Below are 20461 nucleotides of genomic sequence, written 5' to 3'. Positions count from 1 at the left end.
ATTCTGAAAAATATCCCAGGAACAAAACTCAGAGGCATTTGTAATGAACTTTTGATTTCAACTGTAAGACTATTGACCTGTTTATTTCCATAATAAAATAAGTTAGAACATTTGAGAAGGAGTTGACAGTGACAGTAATTCCCTTCCAGTCGATGGTGAAGTTTTCAGGGCGGGTCACTAGTATTTTTTTCCAGCTGTAAATAGTAATTGTGCTGCGATGCAGTCTGGCACAGAAAACTACCATAAGCACAACGGAAATGGTTATGTGGTATTCAAAATAAGAGCATTGGCATTTTATCTCCCCCAACCAAACATCCTTGAAACATAATCAATTGCATTTGAGTTCGCGTCATTGTTATTGTTATTTAAGTCACATTGTAAATATAGTTGGAGATTTATTAAAAACAAATATAGCTAAATGTGGCGAATTAACTTTCACCCGAGACTTTTAATTTAAAGGACCAGGGCGGAAGTTGGTTGTTGAGTTCGTGCATCTGACAGCCGGAGAACAGAGAAGCCTATTCTCGCCATTCTGCTGCAGCAAGCTAGCGTTTCCACTGATAACTCATCCACATCTGGCCAGCGGAGGACACGAACCATCCGTCTGGACTTGGAACAGGCCCAAACATGCTCGGGGTTTCTGAGATGACGAACGGGTGAGTCGGAATTTTGACGCTATTTACGGAATTTGAAGAAAAAGTTACGAAGTTGACTTTTTTTTTAACTTGAAAGCTATGTATATCCTCCCGTGTTCTGTGTATTACCACTGCCAGCCCCATGTATCAAACGAAACTCGAATAACTTCGCTGTTATCGTTATAATCTGGTGTAACGAGCTTCAAAGCTAAAAATGATAACATTTGGTCAATCTGAACTTGGTCTCAGTTATCGCTCTCTGCCTCCCCCTGCTGCCGAAAAGTGGAAGTATCTGCAATGTAAATTATTATTTATTGTTTATATTTATTATTTATTGAATTGAACGCAGTTCGTATTGTCTTATGCTCATTCCATTCAGACATTCACGCAGTTACCTAAGTATTAAGTTTGACCAGAATTGCCTTTAATACAAAAATCAATTCCTTAAAGGCCTTTCTTTATAACTTTTGACAGCTGAGAAAATTGCCTCTTAAATAGATGCTGTCCACTCTCTAGGTCCCTATTTCATTGTTATAAACACTCAGAGAAGAAAAGAAACTATTTGGTTCCATAAAAAATGGTTTGTCCCTGTGTTTTTACCGTTGAACCTTTGAGGTCTGGATCCTTGCTTTTTGTGATTTCAAAAGTACTTTATTATCATAATATACTATATTACCTCTCGTCTGAGATAAAATAATAAAATATTAAATGAACCTTTCTCAGTTAAAAAGGCTGTATGAGCTTCTATCCACCTCTTGGCCCTCAGCACTGCTGAATATGGAGGTGAATTTGGCTTTCAAAAAACTTTCAGCGCTCTAAAAGCTGTGCACCAGGGAATCACTGCTCTGCAAGCGATTCTGTCTTCATCTGATCCCACTCTGTGTCAATACAGCTTGCGTCCATCTGGGCGTCATCTGGGATCAGTCCTTGTTTGGATGAGCGATAATGGAGTTCAACTGTTCCCTGGTGACCTTTCAACTGTGCTTTGATTGAAGGTTGAATTACATGCTAGTTCTCTTCAAAATGAACCATGAACTTCTCCCCTAATCCAGTGGTGGGAGGCTGTGACTGACTAAATGGTGCTGCGTTTGACCCAACAAACCGATCTTGTTTCATCACTTTGACATTGCAGCATCTCTTCCTGCTTTTGTTTGTGTGTGGGGTTTATTTAGCAGTGACGCACACGCGTTTCACTTCGCACACTCTTCGTCCACAGTAAATGCACACTCATTGCTAGCGCCTTGTGTGTGGGACCTTCACACACATTAACAGGAGCAACCAAGTGGACGGCACACAGGAAGTGATGTGGCCACTTGATAATGGTGGCTGTGTTTGCAGTGACAGCACAGGAACTTGAGTCAAGCGGAGATATCACCACTTATAGTCCGGTAAGATGGAACTTTTAAACAGTTCTATGTTATAGTGAGGACTTGAATCTAATTCTTGACTACGTTAATATGTCATGAGTGGAGGAAGCTATATACTATTTACACACTTTTGCTGACTTTTTCTTCGATTAAAAGTTATACATTTCAGACAAACTAGATTGACTGTGTGACTCCATAGGACAGAACTGTGTGTGCGTTTTATCTTAATATGTGAATTAATATGAGAGAAACTTTAATTTCGTACAGATTGTAAGCTATGTTTACAATTTAAGATCTTTTGATGAAGTGAACCCCCCTTTTTCAACTCAGGAATAGAGCCATTTATCCTCCTTTGTTGTTTTGGCTGCGGAAGTGTTGTTGGCTGTAGTTAAATTTACACGTAAAACATATTTTCATGTCATGTATGAAATGGCAAAAAAAAACATTCACGCTGTTTGAAAAAAAAAGACGAGAAAATAAATCACCTTACAATATAACAATTGACTGCCAATAACAAAATAAAATTGAAAAAAAAAAAAGTTCTTTTGTCGACTTCAATTTCCATCTGTTGTTTCTCACTGGGCGTTTCCAGTACGACCTCTCTCAAAAGCCGCTGTGAAAACCGAAGGTTGAAGTACTGTGAGTGTCCACTTGATGGCGACTTTTTGTTGTATGATGCACAAATGCTGAGACCAGAAGACCTGCAGCTTCTGCTTTACATTAATATAAATATTGGTCAAGTGGCTGCGATCAAGCGTGATTATTTTTGTTATTAGGGAATTTTAATAAAACGAACGGTGCTCTTTATCATAAATATTAATGTCACTATTGACTGATGACTGATAGTCTTTATAGTCTTTATCGTCTTATATTATTTTTAATTCAACAACGATACATTACTGTTGGGTTTTGAAACTGCATTCTGTAAAATTATTAAAATAGTTTTCAAAAACAAAGGAAAACAGCAAAAAGAAAATAGGTCTCATTAAATGTTTTAAATATTAATTCATGCAAGAAATATTGATGAATGAATGTTATAATTTAATTTTCTCTAATCCGTTGATATGAATTCTGTTTGACGACACCTGTTATATTTGTTTGCATAATATTAGATTGCTTCTTGTACATTACAAATACCTTGTGCATCATTTTGTCTCACATTATAGTGAGATTCAGAAGGAGCAAAGTGAAGATCATTTCTATTCTTATCAATTATGAACAATTAGGATTAAATTGTGAGGAGTAAAAGTAACAGTGGATGTAATTCTGTTTCAGAATATACTAAAAAAGAAAGTCTGAAAAAAAAAGTTTATTGAGATTATTTTAAAATGTTTTAAGATTTTGTATAAAAAAGAACATCAGAAAAGCTTTATGTTAAGTTGGAAAGTTCTCAGTCAATATAATGTTGAAGAAAAGTGTTTGAGAGTTAGATTTGAATTCAGCAACAATACATTATTTGGGATTTTGCCACCATATTCAATGTTCAAATTTAATAAATAAATAAAAAGCGTGTTTTTATTCATAATCTTTGAAATGAAAGTAAATGTTACAGCCACAAAACAATTATGAGTTGAAGTAAATATGTTGTTTCTATTTTTGTTTCTAAAATGTTTTCTAAAACAATTTTTTTTAAATGATATAGAATAATATTTTTATTTTACTTGGAGAATATTTGAGTTGTATCTTAAGGGGAAAATCTGAAATTTAATTTGGAAGAAAAACGTCTCTAGGTAAACCAAACAAAACTGTCATTGTCTGGTGCTGTTAGCTGTGTTAGGCTCCCAGCTATGTAGCGTGGGAAGTAGGGTGCAGGTCACACTCACTCACACCTTCGAGCGCACACAGTAACCTGTAACTATTATCATGTTGCTGTCAACAAGACACTATGTCGTCCTGACATAGTGAACTGAATAGATGTTTAAAAAGGGCTTTCTATCATGAAGAGGTCCAGGTTTTTCTGCACTCAGTCATCGTGGAGTCTTGTAATTATGTTATATTATTAGTCGTGTTGACTTGAACGCTCTTCCACGGTACGAACTGTCCGGTCACGTCAGCGCCTCATCAGTCACATTGTTCTTGTCTACTTGTCTCTGCACCTGTGATGTTGCGTGTGTCTGCTGTCAAACCAAAGTGGAATGTTAAGCAGGTCCCAACTAGCTGCTGGAGGTGAGTCTAGTGTGAAGATTTCATCTGCTCATCCACACGCTGCCATGAATCTGTCAGTGCTTTCATTGAAAACGCCCAAGCTGAAACCTAACCGTGTTCCAATTAAGTGATTTGTAGTGTTAAACTGATACCATTGTCTTCAGTAGTCAGTTTTTTTGGGGGGAAAATAAACAATACATGGTGAGGATTTAATATCAGAGTATGCTCAGCGACTGTTGGATCAAAATTTATGATGTTTCCATCGATAAGTGTTAGAGCCAAATGAGACTCGCCTTTATTTTATCGACTTGCTGAGGGCAAAATAAAGCAGCGTATTGGGGGCTTCTAAGACCCAGCAGCAGTGCCACTCACTACTCATTTTTCCAGCAGATTTTAGTCTTGATAAAATCCTGGGCCAACCGCAGCAGCTTTGTTAGGTTAAATTCATGTGTTTGTTCCAAGTTCTTATGATTACCGTGCAAAGTGGAACATGTAATGGCGACTGTGTTGTGTTATACATTCATCTTTGTTTGGGATCTTTTTTTAAAGGTCAGAAATGTGCAGTAGGAGGCCAGTAAAGGACGTAGTGGGAGCAGATCGTCGGGACAAAGCCTCTCTTTCTTTGGCTTCTGCCTCTTTAATTCTCACTGAGGCGTTTCTCCTCTACCTGCTGAGGAGGGAGGGGAAAGCCGTGGCTGATAGGTGTGCTGGCTGGGAAACCACTCCTCTGTGTAGGTCCTGGCTCAAGTGTGCACTCGCTGGAGGTGTGTGAGAACGACAGATTGTTCTGAGTGGGCAAGCTGAGGAAGCAAAGAAAGGAAGGAAGGGAGTCAGGAGCCAGAGGGAAAGTTGAGATGAACTCGCTGAGACTGAAGGAGTTGACAAACTCTGACTTGTACAGACGCAGGCAGGAGAGGCCGGACAGCTATGGAAGTCACGCTGGAGAGAGGTTCAGGTGAGGATGAGAGGTTTTCTTCCACTTTTAGAACCCCACTGGTGTTTTTCTGTTCTTCCTTCGGTTATCAGCTGCTCTGGATTACTAATCGTTTAACAGCCAATCACAGGGAGTTTGTTTGTGTTGCCAGAGGAACGGTATCATTAAGGCAGACTTTTTACTGAGCAAGCCCTGTGTGTAATGACAGGGGGAGATAAGGCGGGACGAGCGGAGTGTTTGATCAGTAAATACTGCAGCTGATGGTGGAATTCCGACAAGTCATGTGACCCCGGCAACGGGCCGTTTCTCGGCTCAATTCTTTGCGCTGGTTTTAGGATGCTGCTGTGTTGAGCGCCGCACATCCCTGGTGTCTTTGAGGAGCGTGCGTGTGCTTCAGTGGTGCTGGAAGGAATGTCGTAATGTGAAGAATGTCCCTCTTTTTTTAAGGCATCCTGGCTCAAATGTGAGGCCCTGTCCACACAGTTACATCTGCTGGAGATCAGCCTTTCCTCCGCTCACATCCAGCCACCGGACCTCTTTGAAACTGGGTCCCAGAGTGAATTAAAAAGTGAATTCCCCACCACCTCTCTGTATAAATCACACACTTTTTGGCCAAATTAGGTGCTAGATGATTTGATTCAAGCTTATTATTAAGTGGTTAGGAGAAGTGTAATTCATAAGATCGTAATCTGGTCAGGCTGGGACACAAAAATGTAGTTCTTGATTCTAGATCCATCCTCTTTTTTGTATTTATAACAAACAATTCCCATTTCATGTTTCATTCGTCTACTGTTTTCATCCGACCAGTTGTGGCTTTGGTTATGAATTTCAGCTGCAACCATGAGGTAGCGGCTACATTAGCATCGCAATGTTGCACAAGAAAAAAACGTGGTGGACAAAATAAGAAGTACAACTCCAGCTCATGAGAGTTTTCCCACTTGTATTTGCTCTAAAGTGAGGGTTCCAAAGTTTGAAAAACAATCTGCAGAATTTTGTGGTGTATCTGGACATTATGCTGCTGGCAACTCTTGTCCTTTGCAAAAATTGAGCTTTCTTGTCAAAATAAACATGACTATTGCATGGCTTCATAACTCTTCCAAAGTTTCTTTTAATGAGATTTCACCTCATTGTGTTGGATGGTGTACTAGATTGAGTCAGGAACAGAACACTCAGAGTCACGGAAATGTTAGTCATGAATTATGTCTGCGACTTGTGTGACGCCCATTGTTACGTGATGGCAATCATAACCGGAGAAATGGTTATGACCATAACATACCCGTATCACCGCGGTTGCTGTTGACACTGTGTGAGATTGAGAGGCCAGCGTGTGTACACAGGGCGTGTGTTTCATTTCTCTGTCCTGAGTGGACTTGGCTTGAGACAAAGGGTCATTTCCATGAGTGAATGTGTGGTCCTCTCTTTCTGGTCTGGATCAAAATTATTTTTGGATGACTTTTTGGATGTAAATTTCTGACTGTGCTGCAGCAAAATTTAAATCCAGTTATATGCAACACGGTGAAGTTGTTCATACCCACAGATTTTTCCCCCCTGGTTCATCCACGGACCTTTCATTCATGTGAAACTTGGGGTTTGAGTCACTGAAATGCTAATGTTGTGAAGATGAGGACAAAAAAGTTTGTGTTTACGTGTAGCATCTTATGTTGTATATTAATTGATGACTGCAAACAGTTGAGAAGCACAACAAATCCCTGAACTATAATGCAGTAAGAATTTTTAAATATTTGTTACCAAGTGTGAACTGCCATATCAGTGGCACCATTGGCTCCTTTTTTTCATTTCTTTACACCTTGTTTGTGTGGCTGTTGTTGTTATTTGCTGTGTGTATACAGCACACTAGTTTTTACGTGTATGTGCCGCTGGTATTACACTGCCACAGTTGAGCCTGTCGCGTGGACTACAAAATGTCACTGTTCTCAAGTGGACACAGATTTTTCTGGAAAAATGAGCGGAGTAAAATATTAATCCGAAAAGATGAGTTTTTCTGACCTTACTGTCTTGTCAAGGAATACGTCTTCATTTTCATTGTAACAACAATACCTATGAACTAGCATTAGCTCTGGCCTACACCAAAAATGTTTCTTGTGTCAGGCTTTCCACCTGGATTTATCATTTTCAATTTGGTGGAAGCCACCCCCTCACCCCACCAAAAAACAGACAAATGAGAGACAAGGAAGCAGAGGGGAAAATGTTGTCATTTACTGAATTGATGAGAATAAAAATGCCAGTTTTTAATCATAAAAAGTACATCTCTCTTCAATCTGCAGCTGTCTTCACGGGGTCCGTCTCTTGATATGTCAAGCTGGGATGCGTGACTTGAGTTCCATGAGCTGTGGACTTCATCAGTCATTATGATGCTTCTTTCTGGATTTTTCCATTTCTAAAACATGCAGATAACCACCATGATATTATCCACGCCCTCGAAGCGTTATGTGGCATTCTCTTGTTTCGATGTTTCCACTTTAATATGTTTGTTCACTTGTGTCTAAAAACAGATTTTTTCTGAAGGCGTGGCAGCTCGCATTTGAGCCATGGCAGTGTGCCACCTTCATTTACATGTAGCGGAAACCTTGGGGCATTGAAGAGGTTTGCCTGAAACATGTTAAGACGCAGGGATGACCTTTGCACTCATCATGATCATTCATACTACCCCATTAATATACCAACATCCCTTTGTCGTTCTTTTATTCTTTATCACTGTGTTTATTTTCTTTAATCCTTGTAAAATAAAATTCCAAGGTTTAGTCCCATCCTGTCTCTGGCACCACTGATCTGACCTCTTGACCTCTGCTGTGACTTCCAGTAACCCCATAAGGAAGTCTCCACATTCTGCCCTGCTGAGGGAACACACCACAGACACTCCGGCGGCAGCTCGCAGTTGCTGCAGCCGTTAAAAAGCTCAATTTGCGTCTGACATTCTTCCATAGTTTTACTCCCAGTTGTCTCCTTGTTGATTTGACATGTTTTTTTAGTTTTTTTTTTTGACCCACAAAAAGTTCATCCATTGAAACTCGTATGAACAGGTTCTTCACTGCTCCACTGCTTTTTATTGTGTGTGCTGCTTGCGGAAATACTTGCTTTTTCATGCCTGTTAGAAAAACTGGTGTTTCTTGAGGAATAAATGAACTGCTGTGTGTTTCTGCAGTCAGTTTTTTCTTATGCATGTGGAAGATAGGTTTTTGCAACTACAATGTGCATGGCCCCCTACACACAGACATGCGAGTGCTCACACTTGGAGCAGCTGCCAGCACCTAGTTTGGAGCGGAGACGCCACTGAATGTCTATTTGTAGAGAGATGGAGTCATGCTGGTGACTGTTTTTTTTTTTACTGTCAGGGAGGAAGATGTGTTTGAGAGAGTCACAGGGCGACCCCTAGTACACTACTGCAGTGATTCTCAACTGGTGGTTCGGGACCCAAAAGTGGGTCAGGAAGAAGGTTTCAGTGGGTCGCGTGCTTTTTTTCTGCATTTACGTTTGAAGTAAATTACTAAATTGTTATAATGTAGGGGCCAACCAGGGGTTTGTTTTGTGGGATCAGCCATCCAATGCTAGCTCGTGCTAGCCTGATCGCAAATTCTAATTCATGTAACGTGAGATACATTGTGATGAAATCGTTCAATACATCAAATCTCGTTCAGACTTGGAGACAGCTGCTCTTCACGCAGCGATAGTGGCCAGACAGAGCCAGATTGTAGCTTGCGTTTCACTCTGATAGCACCTGTTAAGCTTGGCTGGACATCTAGGTGGTGAAATACTTTTGTTTACGAAGAAAACCCTGCCATTATTGTACAAGCAACTTCCCTATTATTTGACCTTTGAAGACTGTATTTTTTTACTTTAACTTTCATGAGCTCCTGTCCCATAAGCCAAAAACCATTTTTAGATGAATATTTAACATATTTTTGCTGAAAAGTTTGTTCTTACTTTGGACACTTTATTGATGCTTGCAGTTGTTTTGTTCATTTGTCACGTAAATTATTATCATTTATTTTAGGATGGATATTGTTAGAAGATAGGACAAGATTGGGAGATCAGGCCAGTCAAAACCACCATGTGAAGTTCACAGTACCCAACAATAGAAACAGAAGGTAGATATCACTTTTCGTCTCTCGCAATAGATTTGCTCTACTCACAATATTTCATGAGGTAGACGGGTCATGTTTTACGGGTCGACCTTCCAGTCTGACAGCACACTCGGACTGTTACCTTCGCCAAAAATCTACTTGAATCAGCTGTAGGCTAATCCGGACACCGGAAGTCTCAGAAAATGACTCATATCCTCAGCTGCTGCTATTGAATATCTTGCGAAGGTTTAGGAAGGGTTTGTCTTCTTTTATAGTTATATGAGACTGATGTGTGTTCAATAATTTGCTGAGTCACTAAATTAAGCGAGTCATCGCCAAGTCAAGTGTCCTTCTTACACTGGATATTTCTCAGAAACACATTTATATTTTTAGATTCATTGTTTATTTACCAGTTTATTCTATGAGACGAAGTTATAATATCTGACCAATCAATTTCCCTTCAACATAAATTTTATTTCCGTCCATCACAGACAGATTTGAAGTATTTTCATCTACATTTTAACTTAATTTATAAAACTATTTGCATGCCATAAATGTGAACTGTGGAGTGCTAGAGTCAGCCTATGTTAAGATAACTTACAATAGCAATATTTAAAAAGTTCTCTGCTACATAAAAGCATCTAAATCTTTTTGTTGAAGCATTTTTTGTTGTGTACGATAAGCACAATTTTCTGGCATTATTTGATTGCAAATGACGTTAACTGTTTTGTCAACACTCTAAAAAATGGAACGGACATTTCTGTCATCATTTGTTTGTGTGAGTATCAGTCACACGGCTGGGGAACTCAGCCGCGCCAGGCGTCAGGGTGGGCTCTTTAGTTTCAGTAACCTGTCCACGAATAGACAGTGAGTGTGAGATGAGGAGGAGGGGGTCACTGTGGAAGTGTGTGAGGGAGAAAAAAAAGTGAGAAAGAGGGGGTGTGTGTTTTCATGAGTGCATGAGAGAGAAAGAGAGGGACGCTGTGCTGCTACTGGTCAGCGTTTCACTCTGCATCTCACCCATTCCTGGATTCTCAGTTGTGCTAAGGACTCGCTTTTGTTGGGTTTATTTTGTGGAGAAATGAACGGCCGTGCTCTGCCACCATCCATACCTGAGGATAGAGAAGCTGTGGATCATCATGAGTTTAATGGTTTCCACCATCGGAATCACCTCGCTGACGGCGGCGAGGCTGAAGTCCCGGTCTCCAAGTCTCAGAGGAGAAAGAGCGATGTCAAAGTCTACAAGGAATTTTGTGATTTTTATGCTCGCTTGTAAGTAAACTGATTATTTATCTCAGCGTGGTTCAAGTATTCATGATCTCATGATTGTTTCGGGTCCGATAACTTCACATTCCGGGATCCCGGATCAGGTCTTTTGGGTTTGCTTCCAGTGACTTAGGTGCCATGTTTGGGCAGGAGAACTAGGAAGCTCTCCAGGAGGGAGCACACAGGAGGGGCTATTTCTGTGCCAAAGGGGGAGTTGTTATGCAAAGTAGAATATGCCAGCTGGTATTCCAAGTATGTGTGCAGGAGGGACGGCATGGCTAAATATACCTGTTGTATTTCTGAATTGGTCCCCATCACTGCCCGGAAACGTACACGCCGTCACTGAGATGTGAGGAGTGGGATTAGGAGGTTGTGTAGCAGTATTATCAGATACTTATAAAGAGTGAGGTCACACTTAAGGAGTCATTATGTGTGTATGGCTTCACTTGTAATTCAAACTTACAGACAGCTCTTCACAATCAAGTTCACCAGCTCAAGAATTTTGCACCATCGACCATGTTTATTCAAGACTTAATTCAAGAATAGCAAAGTGACGTCATGTATCCTTGGTATCTGTCTCAGTATACAGTGATGTTACAGTGAATTCCAGTTATTTCGTGTTTGTGATTTTCATATTGAGGGATGGAAAGAAATGTTACTTATCACTGTGATCTTTGCAATAAGATACAACCCAGTTGAATGAAGGTTCTGATAAGAGCTATCTCAGAATGACTAAACCCCGAAACCGCCTACATAAGGAAAGGATCAACAAAGAATTGTGAAACATTTCTACACCATTTGGAAGCGGCTTGACTCCTCATCCTGAGATGCTATCCAACCCCGAGCGTCTGCCTGCCTGCCTCATATTGACTCCCAGTTGATGAACTGAACAGTGACTCTTGGAGAATTGGCTGAGTACATTTTAAGAGGCCAGTTTTGTTATCAAGCTACATCTGCTCGTAGTCAAAAATGTAGCCAAGATCTTGAGGCGGATTTAGGAGGTGGAAATGCCAGAGGGATGTATCACTTCCTCCCACTGATCCCTCAGACGTGCCAGGGCCAAAGGGTGTTATTTTGTGTCAGATTGTTTTTTTTTTAAACAATATTAGTTCAGGTTTATCAGCTACATTTTACAAAAGCTCACTGGTCTGAGTCATGATGAAATGGAATGAGAAATAAAATGTGTTTAAGTGCATTTGGAATTTGTAGCAGACAGATGGCATCACTCTGTAACAATCTTCTGCTGAGCCAGATGCCAAGATAGATGCCAAGCTGATAAGATGTTACTACCTCCCATCCTTTGGCACTCTCAGTAACCCAGCTGCTGATGGACTGTGTTGTGTTCGTTAACTGCATTGGAACATAGTTGGTTTCCCAGGTGCATTGCATTGTCACTTAACTCACGCAAACATCTTTGTGGAGTCCGCTCACAGACATAATGCTTTCCCCAGCCTCTCATCCTTAACTTAACCATCCAAAACAAATGGCTGAACTTAACCAGCACTCTTAACTAAACTTAAACCTAATTATAATGATCTTGTCCTTTTCAAGACTTCATCCTTGAGGATTAGCGTTGTGGAGTCCGGCAAGAGGTCCCCAACACAGGCCTATTGTTGGACATAAGAAGCTTTATTATTATATTGTGTGTTATGCATTGGTTAAATTTGTATTGTATTTCTTTACTAATAATATTCATTTACTATATGTTTTTTAGAAATAAAGTAGTTTTTTTTATTATTTGGGTCATGGGAGAGATGGTGGGTTCCTAGTCCAGCTAAGAAACACTGCCCTAGATATCAGCCTGAGGAATTAATGGACAGTTAGAGGTCGATCGCCTGGCAGTGCCCTGGATATCCAACAGGTGTGGATCTGAAGGTCTTGTTTTCTAATGGCACATTGTCTTCTCTCTCGACAGCAACATGGCCAATGCGCTGGCCAACGCCATGTGCGAGCGCTGCAAGAGCGGCTTCGCTCCTGCGGAGAAGATCGTGAACAGTAACGGGGAACTTTACCACGAGCAGTGTTTCGTGTGCGCCCAGTGTTTCCAGCAGTTTCCAGAGGGACTCTTCTATGAGGTAAACACAACTCTTCTTTGTCCTTGTCTTTCTGTATTTCCTTGTCTCTACACCCAACTGAGGCCCAACTTCTCGGCTACCTCCAGTCCACCTTGCCGAATTAGGGCCCTCTTTGAGGGGCTTTTCACTCTACATATACTGTCTCTGATGTGTGACACAAGCGAACCAGGTTTTGGCAGCAGACTTGATCCCGGCTGGAAACCTGCACCGCGTTCTGTGAAGCTATCTGCGGGGGGTGAGCTTCTCACCTCAGGCGACTCGGTGCTAGATGCGCAGCACGACTCCACACAAGCATGACACAGTCCGCAGTGTGAAAAGCCCTTTCAGATCCAATCCACCTATCCCAACTGGGCTCTCCCAGCTCCATCCTCCTACATTTATGCTCGGATATAATTTATTTACATTATTTATTTCCCCTAAATTCATTTTAAATCCCATTAATCCCCATGGGAAGTTTCCAATAGGGAGTATTTCCAATATTCCCAAGCTTAAATTCTCCTGGAATTTCTCGCCCCTTTGTAGCCCTACTTATAATGTGCCCCACACAAATGAAGGACATCTAATTTAAACCACGTGGATTATGTTAAATCTCAGACAGTAAACCACACACTTGCAAGTATGATATACATTTTAACAAGCCAAAGATCAATCAAAATAAATTTGTATTTCAAATCAATTTACTCGACTGAAAATTAACTGGGAAAAATGAGTTTTTAAGCCCGAACAACTCTTTGTGCTCAGCCATTATCTATCCGTGGTCTGTATCCAGCAGGCTGTTTTAGCTCCCTGCCGCAAGGCCACAGATCAAGCTGCAAATGGGTTCTAGTCAATAAAGCTAAAGCGTTTTAATGCCCATCAATATGCTCATATTGATTAGAATCAGTTAAAGCCAAGGCTTGTCCTGACAAATCTGAAACCCTCAGCACAAAATAAACACTCTCCCTTTGTTTGTGTAACACCAGGCTTATACTTTAGAGATTATGTTTGTGATTATATTATATAGTTTATCCTGTGTGAACTCCTATTCAAGTTTAGTTTTGTTAATGCTTTCCTTTTCACTTCAGAAAAAATGTGAACTAGTTATTAAACAATTAAACATATATTGGGACATTTTCAACACTTTATATTATTATTATTATTATTATTATTATTATTATATTCTGAGTTGCTTTTGTTTATTAAAATGCTCAAAAGAAAGCGACTCTTTGGTCAAAAACAACATGGCAGACAGAGGAGTTGAGGCGCATAACTATGCTGATTTTGCAATTTGTTTTTGAAAACTTTAAAACTTTAAAAAAAAGAAAAGAAAGAAAAGTTTAAAATGTTTTTTATTCGAATCATCACAATGGAATATACAACATTCACATATATGCATCTGTAAAGTCACATTTAAGAATCAGAAAAATGAATATTGCTTATGGTGTAAAAGCAAAACAGGCATTTTTGTGTTGTTGGGTTCAAATAACATGAAATTATATTTTTGTAATTTTTTTAGAAAGACTAATCATGATAAAATAAAAACATATCACACTGAAGATACTATCAAGAATCTCTCCACTATTGTGAATCTCTCAACAGTTCGAGGGCCGGAAGTACTGTGAGCATGACTTCCAGATGCTGTTTGCTCCCTGCTGCCACCAGTGCGGTAAGTTTCGGTGAACTGAATAGGAGAGAAAAACATGCTGACTCAACAGTTTTGCTCATTTACCAGGAGAGTTCATCATCGGCCGTGTCATTAAGGCCATGAACAACAGTTGGCATCCAGAGTGTTTCTGCTGCGACATCTGCCAGGCTGTGCTCGCCGACGTTGGATTTGTGAAGAACGCTGGACGGTCTGGCATTAACACTGTAACTGTGAACTCCATCTGATATAGGACTATTGACATGTGTTGCCTTCGCCATCAGGCATCTCTGTCGTCCCTGCCACAACAGAGAGAAGGCCCGCGGGCTCGGCAAGTACATCTGCCAGAAGTGTCACGCTATCATCGAAGAGCAGCCGCTGCTCTTCAAGAATGACCCCTACCATCCTGATCACTTCAACTGTAACAACTGCGGGTGAGCAGGAATCGCTCCTTACTTCTAGTGAGCTGTTCACACACAGAAGAAAGTCTTGTGCAACTGAAGGTGACTTTGAGCGATGTGATGTTTTGCCGACAAAACCAATAATTTTACAGTGTTCTCATGATAAATTCAAATGTTAATAACCCACTGATGTCTATTAAAATAAATTCAATGGAGTTACTTTATTGATGATTAACTACCAGTAAATAAAAATAAATAAATAAATTGTAACTTTTATTTTGTGTAGGCCTTTTTCCCAAATAATAACTGCATTGCTTTGCAATCTAATACCGATTGTCTCGCTACATGGCTAAACGATTAAATGATAAAATAATTCTCATGGTGTTGACAAGGTGAGGAGTTTTTGTTGCGATTGAAATGCCCTCTTGAGGGCGCCACTTTCACACGGAGTAGTGACGACGCACACTTCTTAAAAAGCGGTGACATGCTGTTATACTTTCAATGTCTTGTATTTTAGACATTTTTTTGTTTTGTGTAAATGTTTATTTTTGTGTGGCCTTTACCTTTCTTTGCCCTACAGTAAAGAGCTGACTGCTGATGCCAGGGAGCTGAAGGGGGAACTTTATTGTCTGCCATGCCACGACAAGATGGGCGTACCCATCTGTGGTGCCTGCAGACGACCCATCGAGGGCCGTGTGGTGAATGCCATGGGCAAGCAGTGGCATGTGGAGGTGCGTAGTGAAATTTCAACACCTTGGCTCAAAATACTTTTTATTGGTGAATTATATAATTGTTCATGTAGCTCTGTGGTTTGGAGTTATTTTTTATCATTCTGTCTTTCATCTCCTAGGTTTGTGTTTTTTTTGTCATTTTTTTTGTCTGTCATTTGTCTGTCATTTTTTCTGATTTGTCAACTGTTCTTGGGGGTGTGTACTTTCCTCATGCAGCATCACGTCTGCACTGTGTGTGAGCGTCCATTTCAGGGTAAAACGTTTTGTGAGCGAGGCGGTCGTGCTTATTGTCAAAGACACTTTGATATGGTGAGGGCGGCGAGAAATGATCGAATGCTGGTCGTGTCTTGGTGCCTGGCTTCAGCGAAGGAACAACACTAACTATTGTGTGTAGTGGTTCGGCGAAATTTCAATTACAAATGAGCTAGACTTTTTTTAGAAATTATTATAACCTTACGTTTATTTTGTTTATTTTATTGAATTTATTGAATACATTTTATGCCTTTTGATATATTGTTGACTGCAATGAACTCAGTGGGACAGCGGGTGGCAGTAGAGAATTCACATATGCAACATACTGAGTTGCAAGAAAGAGTGTTGATACAGCTCTCCCTCGCCACCACGAACAGTGACCAATCCTTCAAAAGATTTATGAATTTATAAGCAATCCAGAACACATCTAAATGTATTCACCTTCAATGAAATATGTTCATCCATTTATGACTCATTTTTCTAACAGACAAACAGATGGAGTTAGTATCAGATCCTGCTACATTCAACCTTGTAAGTGCTTCACCATTAATAACATTTAAAAACAATCATTAATCTGTCTTTGCCTTTAGGTAAGATTTGTTATTGACATGCACTTGGCACTCCAGCTCATCTTAAACTGTCATGAACAAATCTGGGGAAATTATATGAAATTCTTTCTAGTAACATAGACTATTGAACGAAGAACATTTTGAAAATCTGGGTTTTGTTCAACAAATAATTGATTGTTTGAGCTTGTATTTTGACCAATTAAACAGAAATACAACACAAAAACTGTACTCAGCAGTCACACTGGGTAAAATAGATTCATATATATATATATATATATATATATATATATATATATATATATATATATATATATATATATATATTCTTTTTTTTTTTTTTTTTTTTTTTTTTTTTCAATGTCATGTGGATTATTTGGTGAAGTGGAGATGGTGATATCAGTGGCTCTACATGGAAAACAGCAGGAATACATTGAATGTTGTGGCCTGCCTCAAGCATCTAACCATATGTTTGGCCTTGGCTTTGCTTGCAGCATTTTGTGTGTGCTAAGTGTGAGAAACCGTTCCTGGGACACCGTCACTACGAACGCAAAGGTCTGGCCTACTGTGAGACTCACTACAACCAGGTACCACTTGTTAGATGTTGAAAGAAAAAAGGCGCTTCACTTGTCTTTCTCTCATTTTCTTTTCTTCTTTTGAAATGGAACGATAACAACACAAATAACTCTCAAGCAAAATGTATTTTAGTGTTTTCTTAAACCCACACTGACTGAGTGAAAGTATTATCTGACTTACTAGAGGTTTAACAGAAGCACTTGGATCTAAGATACTTGTCAAGTGATTTGTGATGAAAGATGGAATTACCTTTGTAATGTTGGAAGGCCTTTTCCCTACTGTCGTTGCTTTGGCTCCCCCTAGTGGATAAATGGAGACGGCTCTCTCTTGTTTTGTTTTGCATGGAGTTTAAACGCTATTCGCTTCGTCTTCTGTGTTTATTTGTGTATTGTGAAAATAATTTGTGGTTCTCTCCTCAGCTATTTGGGGATGTTTGCTACCACTGCAACCGTGTCATTGAAGGAGATGGTGATTTGCCTTTTCTTTTCCATTACTCCACTATGAGTCACAGCGTCTTGACATTTGATTTGATGCAAATTATCACTGTGACTCTTGCAGTGGTGTCGGCTCTCAACAAGGCTTGGTGCGTCAACTGTTTTGGCTGCTCCACTTGCAACACCAAACTCACTCTCAAGTAAGTTGGGATCAAGTTTCTGCTGCGCGCCACACATGGTGCTCACGAGTGTCTACGATCAGTTATTTAGGGGTTTCGTCTTCTATCTTTTCAAATTCCTTGACTCTTTACTTGTTTTTCCTCTGTCTCTCTTCCGACCTGCTCTCCTCTCGCTTCCGTCTTCTTCTGTGGGGTCAGAGATAAGTTTGTGGAGGTGGACCTGAAGCCGGTGTGTAAGCACTGCTACGAACGGTTGCCAGACGACATGAAGCGCCGGCTGTCCAAGCGTGAGCGTGACTCAAAAGAGAAGAAGAAGAAACCTTTGATACCCATGTGTCTGTGATCTTTCTCCTCTGCTTGTTCCTCTCTCCCTGGTCAGTTTTTCTTTCTTCCTCTTGCTTTTTTTTATGTCCACTGTCCTGTCTTCTGTCTATCATGAAGAGTTCCCAAGTGTTATTCTGATTCATGGAGAATAAAATTTGACCCAGGATTATATCAACCTTCAGGTTGACCTCCCAGTGGCAGTCAAAGCAGTGGCCCCTCGGCTATTTAACCCGCCTGTTCTGATCCGGGACCTACCACATCCCAACGATAGTGTTAGTGTGGCCCAACACCGGAAAGGTCGTAGTGAATGACCGATTCTTGGGCAAAACCATAAGCAGGGATTATGCTAGTAACCCCTCCTCTAGGCAAACAGAGGAATCAGATCAGTCACATGCTAAAGGGGCAGCTTTGTTTCCTGGGTCTCCAGTTGTGTCTAGCCCGTCGGAGTAAAACCTTAATCACTTCCGGCAGCTTTCCGGCCTCAGAAGGACTCGAGCACCACCAGGTCTGACACGTGCACCGGACCTGCTGGTCATTTTACTGCCTTTGTGGTGATGGGCAAGCAGCAGGAATATGGTTCATTTCAGCGGCCGGAGAGTTGCCACCACAAAACATTTGATCTCAGTAATAATTCGTCTGTGGAAAAATATTAATTGCATTAAAATGTTTTGAAAAATCATTCTACAGTTCCATCAGGCTTTTGAAAAGTTGGGTCACACTAAACTACTTATTCGTACATTTATTTGTAGCATATAAGCCTGTTATTACACATGATAAAGTACTTATTACTGGCTTGTTAAGCAACTACATTTTGCCAAAATTTAACTCAAAACCCAATCATAAAAACTGATCATTGACTGTAAATTAGCAAGAAATAAGTTTTTTAATAGTTTATATGTGTTCCCTGATATTAAGTCTTGTCAAACGTTGATATATATTATATGAAATACTGTATATTAGCTCACCAAAATGCATGGACTTTTATCAATGCAAAAAAACACATTTGACAGGGCTGTAAGAAAATATCGCTATGCTCAAATATTGCCATATTGTATCTGATTATTATTACCTGATTTCCCCCTCAAAATGCTGCATCTTATTACATTCTATTGCTGAATTTGCACTCGCCACTCCTGCATCGGGATACTTATCATATTGCTAGATACCTGCCAATATGCAGCCATAATATTTGAGAAAATGTGGCGTCCCTTCTTTATTTATTCATTTTGAAAGACATTCAATGAAATATACACTAACTGGGTCTGATTTGAGGTTTAGAAAGTTTTATTATTTGAGTATTTAGTTCAGTACAAATATTATAGTAACTAGTCGTGTAAACTGAAACTGCATTTTGGGTAGAAAGAAATGTCGCACTACACCTTGGTTAAACTACTCCAGGCCACCAGACAAGCTCAACCGGATTCAGGTGTGCTGGACTGGATTCAAATCTGCAGAATGTTTCTTATTGTGACTAGAACGATGAATGTCAATATGAATTTATAATATTTGTTGCCCTCCTTCGATGCAGGAACAAGTTTGTGGAGTTCGACATGAAGCCTGTGTGCAAGAAGTGCTACGAGAAGTTCCCTCTGGAGCTGAAGAAGAGACTGAAGAAGCTGTCGGAAACTGTCGCACGAAAATAAAAATCAGGTCACCGTGAAAGAGACGGACGGGACCCCCAGTTGACAATCACGTATTTTAACTCCGCAATGACAATACTCATGTAGGGCTCTCACTATAATGTTGTAGTATGAGTCATTACAGTTATACTACAATGTCACGCAGCTTATTTATCAATATTTTTTATACACCGCCCTGGATTTTTATTGTAGAAATGTATTTAATGAACCCAAAGGAATGAATTGTCAGATTTTATTTTATCAACCAATTGTTTGTTCTTTGGAAATGTTACATTACCTTTCATTTTACATCACTTCAAGTGCATTTTACTATCATATTGCAAATATATCTACGCGTGTTATTGGTACTTACAACACATATATCTTGTTTTTGTCATGAGTGACATGCAAATCAAGTGTCCAATGTAACACATGGTCCTCTCAACAGCTGTGTACCACCACAAGCCTCCCAGTGAGGCGACGACACCTGTCTGAGTACAACTGGACCGACCGTGTCAAGACCGGATGGTGGTTGTATGAGTTGCTAGAACCTGTTTCTGCTGTTTGTAATCCACAGATCCTCTTATGGAGGTCCACCAACTTCTGTGAGGCTCAGACCCACTGAGGAAAGAAGGCTTGAACGTTCTGTTTAAATGTGTTTGAAAGTCTTTCACATAGATGCACATTCCACTTTTCTGCCAAAACTGCTTTTCTGTTACTGCTAATACACGTCTCAAATTTCACATGGAAGTACTACTTGCTGCAGGACTGTTGGGAAGCAGAATATCAGCAGGACTAAAAATAGTCCAGGAGGAGGTTTTATGTTGTTTTCTTCTGACATAAGTTGAATAGGGACACACTTTATTTTTGCGGCGCTTGCCAGAATTGTTACGTTTATTTTGTCACGCCTTGAGGAAACACCGCGTTGGGTGGATACCGTTTTGTAATGTCAAGCAATTGCAGTGAGTTAAGATGTGCCTGTTTTTGTTATTAAAAAAAGACTGAATAAATATTGGCATTCTGAAAGTCGTCTTAATTTGTGACCCCTGTCTTCACAAAAAAATAGGCAAGCATAGGTGTAATTTAATAAAACTCTAAGTTAAATCAGATAATATTATAATTTATTTTATTTGTGTATTTCATCAGTTTGATGATAGATTTATTCTGAATTTGTCAGAAAGAACACATTTTGATCTATTTTTTTTCATATTTTTAAAAAAGTAAATAAAACTAAAATTATAAAATGTAAAAGAC

General features: G+C 39.8%; 1 protein-coding gene across 7 annotated transcripts; it reads left to right on the top strand.

The window, feature by feature from the left end:
* Positions 1-507: 507 nt before the first annotated feature.
* On the top strand, positions 508-20217 carry LOC128766166 (LIM and senescent cell antigen-like-containing domain protein 1). Of its 7 annotated transcripts, none has more exons than XM_053877588.1 (11): positions 508-656; positions 12345-12504; positions 14083-14149; positions 14216-14336; positions 14410-14559; positions 15107-15257; positions 16570-16662; positions 17071-17119; positions 17210-17285; positions 17463-17638; positions 19117-20217. In XM_053877588.1, the coding sequence occupies exons 1-10, from the start codon at positions 628-630 to the stop codon at positions 17605-17607; spliced, it is 1041 nt and encodes a 346-aa protein (XP_053733563.1). In that variant the 5' UTR covers positions 508-627; the 3' UTR covers positions 17608-17638; positions 19117-20217. The 7 variants fall into 7 exon arrangements, with proteins under 7 accessions (XP_053733563.1, XP_053733564.1, XP_053733561.1 ...); XM_053877589.1 differs by lacking the exon at positions 508-656 and adding an exon at positions 1889-2023; XM_053877586.1 differs by lacking the exon at positions 508-656 and adding an exon at positions 4131-5102.
* The last annotated feature ends 244 nt before the right edge of the window (positions 20218-20461 follow it).

The sequence above is a fragment of the Synchiropus splendidus genome, chromosome 10, assembly GCF_027744825.2.
Source record: "Synchiropus splendidus isolate RoL2022-P1 chromosome 10, RoL_Sspl_1.0, whole genome shotgun sequence".
In the NCBI taxonomy this organism is placed as follows: domain Eukaryota; kingdom Metazoa; phylum Chordata; class Actinopteri; order Syngnathiformes; family Callionymidae; genus Synchiropus; species Synchiropus splendidus.
The sequence above is the reverse complement of the archived record's forward strand: the minus strand, read 5'-3'. Positions and strand labels throughout refer to the sequence as shown.